Here is a 4978-nt window from a genome sequence, read left to right on the forward strand (position 1 = left end):
ATAACCACACCTTATAGCAGCATTGTATTGTTGCAGTGTCACTTGAGTCCAATGTCCCAATAATTATGTTTGGGTGGAGAGAGCCTTCAAGGCTAATCCGTGATTGCAGTGTGGTGCCTGCTTAAGAAGAGGCACCATCACCTAGGGCTGGGTGATATAAATTGCTGCATCTTTGAAGCATGTCCAGTGAGTCCCACCGAAGTCTCAAACCGAACCGAGACCCAGCACTGCACGTGGTTACTGCACATGCACCCCAGGATTAAAATAAGATCAAATTGGAGTTTGACAGAAAAGGTGCTCCTCAGATTGCCAGACAAACTGGCCTTTGAGCTGGACACAGAAATGTGAGTGAGGAGAGGAAACAAGCTTGTTAAGTAACAATGGACCAGTGCCTGTGAAGGGTTTTTTGGTCACGCATTTATAGCCCTTTCTCTAGACCAGAGCCACGGTCATGCTAATGGTTAACTGCCTGTGCTGTGCTGACGACAGCTAACTGGTTAGCTTGCCCCCTAATGTTAACTGATGGAGCATTAACAGGACTGGTAGTACCAAGGCTTTGGCTCTGACCTATTCTGCCCCTGTGTATAGCAGTCAACAGTCAACACACACGCATGTACGCACAGCTCAGATAACATTGGCAGAAGTCACAGAGGTGTAGGTTTACAGCACATATGGGCTTCTGCTGAAACTCCACTGGTTCTTTTTTCGTGTTTGTGTTCTAGTGTTTGCTGCTGGATTCTGTTGAAGCAAGGGGGGGTGGGGTGGGGCTGGTGGTGTTTCCAGTGTCAAACTGGATTCAATTTCTGTAATCTGTTCTTGTACCCATTTAAAAATGTCTCTCTTACTTAAATACTGCTTTCATTGTATTAACCACTGGTAATGTAGTTGATCTGTCTTTGTTTGTTTTGGGCGACTATAAAAGGCCAGGTTGTCCTGCTGTTGGGTGGGAGTGGGCGGGCGCCAGCGCTGAATGGATGTAGAACAAACAGTGGTGGTGTGTTCTCAGCATTGTCATCACTCTGTCCTCTCCTCCTGCAGTATAAGGGACAGGCCAACCTGCATATCTTTGAGGACTGGTGTGGCGGTTCCACAGCTGAGCTCCGCAAGAACCTGCACTACCCACTCTTCCCCCATGTGAGCCAAACCACTATAGTCAATAATTGTGACAGCGGGGCTGGTATTGTCTTCACCTTGTCAGTCTGTGTGTGTGTGTCATCAAGGAAAAATGTTGTCTTGGAGACACCTATTGTAGCGGGAACCACCGCAGAAGTGCGTTTGAGTACTTTCCCAGGTGTTTCTGTCTGTCTATCTGTGGACAGATTTTGTCACCGCGATAGCATCATAACCGTGCAAGATGCAGTCATGAAACTTTACGGGTGTGTCGTTGACGTCAAAATGAAGAATGAATGTTTAATTGGTAATTAACATGACATGTGCTGCAGGGTTTATGCGAGACAGACTTTTAATTTAAAAACAAAACAAAACAAAACAAAAACACTACTAACTAATGCTACTTCAAGTATTGACAAATGCTGCGTATTCCTTAAAAAAATTCTTGGCTGATGCAGACTGTTGCACAGTTGATTTCACTACTGTTGACAAATAATGTACTATTGTAAGTCGCTTTGGATAAAAGCATCTGCTAAGCTAAATGACGTAATGTAATGTAATTACGTTTTTCAATGTAGACTACATCAGAGATATAGAAAGCAATTCTCCACTGCAGGGAAAAAAAACTTCACTGCATTATTCTGGCGATAGCGTTAGAAACAGGTTAGAAAATATGGGGTGGCGATGTGCCAAAATGTGAGCCGTTTGCGATGTATCAAAAAGTTGCCTGGTGCCCTGCCAAATAGTGGCCGCAGTAAGGTTAAACGCAGTAAGGTTAAACGCAGTAAGGTTAAACGCAGTAAGGTTAAACGCAGTAAGGTTAAACGCCGGGATAGCGGCTCGGAAGGTTAAGATCCGTTTGCGCAGCTGCGCACACACAACAGACAATTGTATTCATACGTAAATACCCTATCCGAGTAAAGTCTGGATATCTTCAGGGCTTCACTGCAGGTCTGACTGAAAAGGGCTAGAGAGGGCAACACAGCGGTGTTCTCAATGGTGATGGAGAAGTCTGTGAGAAGGGGATCTTTCCCTGGGAGAAAGAGGAGGTCCATCTTGCCAAGATTGAGTCTGAGGTGATACACAGACATCCAAGCACTAATGTCTTTAAGACATGTGGAGATGCACCCATCGAGGGGTGGGTGGGGGGAAGAGGTCGAGTTGAGTGTCATCAATACGGCAGTGATAGGAGAAGCCATGAGAGGAGATCACATGGCCGAGGGGATATACGGTAGTGTACAGAGAAAACAGCAAGGGCCCTAGGACTGAGGGACACCGGTGTTAAGAGTGCATGTTCTGGACAGAGGTCGCCTCCATGAGACCTGGTACGAGCGGTTAGTCAAGTAGTAGGATGCGAACCAGGAGTGTGCAGATCCTCCTTGTGCAAACAAAACCATCAGCTGAGAGGGCTACATAACATAGCCGAGAGGAAAGCACAAGTAGGAAAGGTAGGTGAAGTTACAGCCCTAGCCGTGTGTCCCTATTCTCTGGCCTTCCCTCGATTGACCCCTGCAGATAGACTCCATTGTCCTTGCCTGCCCAGAGGCAAGGATTACGCTGTAGAATGACTGGCCCCAATAAGTGTCGCTTCACCAAGTGGAGCTCAAGCCACTCCCAGCAAAGACTAGAACACTAAAGCTCACTTTGACATTTCATTCCAACTACTCGGCACCATACAGGTTCAAATTAAACACACATGATTAGACGAAAAGAGAAAGATGGCACAGTAACAAACAAATGGCTCACAAGAAGTGCTGCTAGATCCCAACAAAAGTGCTCTAATGAAACAAGCCTGAGATCAAACTTCTACACTGCTTCTACAAAATGTGTACTGGTTTTCAACACACAACTGGTTCAACTTAATGATCCAGGTGGAGCTCAAACCACTCCCAGCAATTAGTGCTTGAATACCAACAACTTGCGTAACGCCCAGCCAAACACTTAACTGAACCAAGCCTGAAGTAAAACACAAGATTCCACTCTGCAGACAAAACTTTGTTGAGAAATATTTACGTCCATTTTCATAACCATATTGAGAACCTGCCGTTACATTAGCTTATCATTTAATAGAGTGCCGCAGGGATGACATATTTTTGTAGCGTAAATGCATTTAATGCGATTTTCAAAAAACGCTTCAAAAGTCATAAAAGCGGTCCTCATTTGGGAAGATTATCTTGCTGAACACAAACTTTGCAGTTTCATAAAGCTTTGTTAACCACAGACCTTATTTCATGCATTTAACCGACATTTCCATACAAAAATCCCATTGCCTTTTACACGTAAGAACCAGGAAGTGTTGTTAGCAGCCATGTTTTCAAGACACCATACACATACACATTTCTAAAAGAGAATGCTGTGATTGTTTAGTAAACTGAAATGCAATGGTCAAAAGAATTCCAGCACCAACTCTGAAATGGGCACACACATGTACAGTATATACACTCAGACGCACATTCTACATCCACATGCTAGATCCCCCCGTGTCCCAAGACCCAAAATGTATCCTCACTTTGAGCAAACATCGTGGTTGACTCAGTGTTTCCCATTTCTCCTTCTTTCAGTCCAGAATTACAGTGCAGAAACTGGCTGTCACTCCTCGGTGGACCAACTACGGCCTCAGGATCTTTGGCTTCCTGCATCCCTATACTGACGGTACTTCTGCTTTATCACCAGTCACAACACTTTAGTCACAAGATAAAACCACTTATACCGTGGTCGTGGTCTGGGTGAATACGAGATTCTGATTGGCTGCAGGGTGTCCATTATTTTGTGATAATGTACACGTAGCCAAGTAGTTCCAGTCAAACGGTCGGTTCAGCGTTCATAAATCAATGTGCTGCATCTCAGCCATGGTCTCAGCCCGTATAGAGGATTTTACAGCAGAGCCCTTCTATTCTACAGCCGTTATGGGTTAATATGGCACTTTTATAAGTTTAGAAAAAATTTAGTTAGTCAAAGTAACCATTTAGATTACCCTTGTGTGCTCAGTTTATCAAAAATAACAGCTATTTAGAAATGTCATTTTCATTTTCGGAGATCTGAAGAACCAGGATGAGTCAGTCACTTCAGCTGACAGAGGCCGGGCTCTGAGCAGCACGGCCAGGGAACATACGTAACGTTGTCATACCAGGGAGAAAACGACCAAATGAACTGATTTATGCAGCTCTGTGTGGTGATTTGCTAATAATGCCTCCGTGGCATTTCGATTATGATTCATTTCGTTTTGGAAGAAGAATGTTCTCACAGATTAAATCTAAAGCCTTGTAGTTAAAAATCACTGTTTCCCCAATGGAGTTTTGCAGACAGTGCTGCTAGCTACACTGTGGCTTGTTAGCTCAACCTGTTTTGAGGTAAGGTGGTGCCTGTTTGTAGGTTATGATTCTGTCAGTGTTGATCATTCACAAGGTTTTTACTGAGAGCCAAATTATAGTATGAGGTCTCCTTCTCTAAAACACCCGCTCTCGGTCATTAAAACTGGTAAAAACATACTAAATAAAGCAGTTTGTTAAAACTCGTGGTTTTTCCAAGGCACTTTGGTGGACATGTTTGCCTGGTCAACGCAGGCTGTAGTGGACTATCCTTGGCTGTGGCCGACTGAGCCTATTTTATCGTTCCTGATTTTTTTATTTTTTAATGGGGGGAGGGGGAGGGGGGGACAATGACATGGCTTGATATAGCTAGCCTCTCTAGTTGTTAAACATACTGTGAATTATATTTACTGTTTGTCAGCTTGTCAGCAGTTTGGGCTCAACTGCATAGACTAGGCTGGGGAGGTGGACGCTGCTTTGCCAAGCAGCAGTGTGTGCAGCAGTTGAGAAACAAGAATCAGTGTAGAGGAAGCCATTTAAATAGAGCGCCTTGTTATGAG

The 4978-nt window shown here is 44.3% G+C and overlaps 1 protein-coding gene across 1 annotated transcript in view; it reads left to right on the forward strand.

Moving 5' to 3' along the window:
- b4galnt3b (beta-1,4-N-acetyl-galactosaminyl transferase 3b) overlaps positions 1–4978 on the forward strand; it is a gene marked incomplete at its 5' end in the record, with an annotated part of 27887 nt that overhangs the window by 8298 nt on the left and 14611 nt on the right. The window contains 3 exons of the mRNA XM_083654810.1: positions 1039–1134; positions 3672–3762; positions 4147–4222. Coding sequence (XP_083510936.1) covers positions 1039–1134; positions 3672–3762; positions 4147–4222 — 263 coding nt within the window. The remainder of the gene's footprint in view (positions 1–1038; positions 1135–3671; positions 3763–4146; positions 4223–4978) is intronic.

This window comes from Poromitra crassiceps (genome assembly GCF_964638095.1).
Source record: "Poromitra crassiceps genome assembly, chromosome: 18".
NCBI lineage: Eukaryota > Metazoa > Chordata > Actinopteri > Beryciformes > Melamphaidae > Poromitra > Poromitra crassiceps.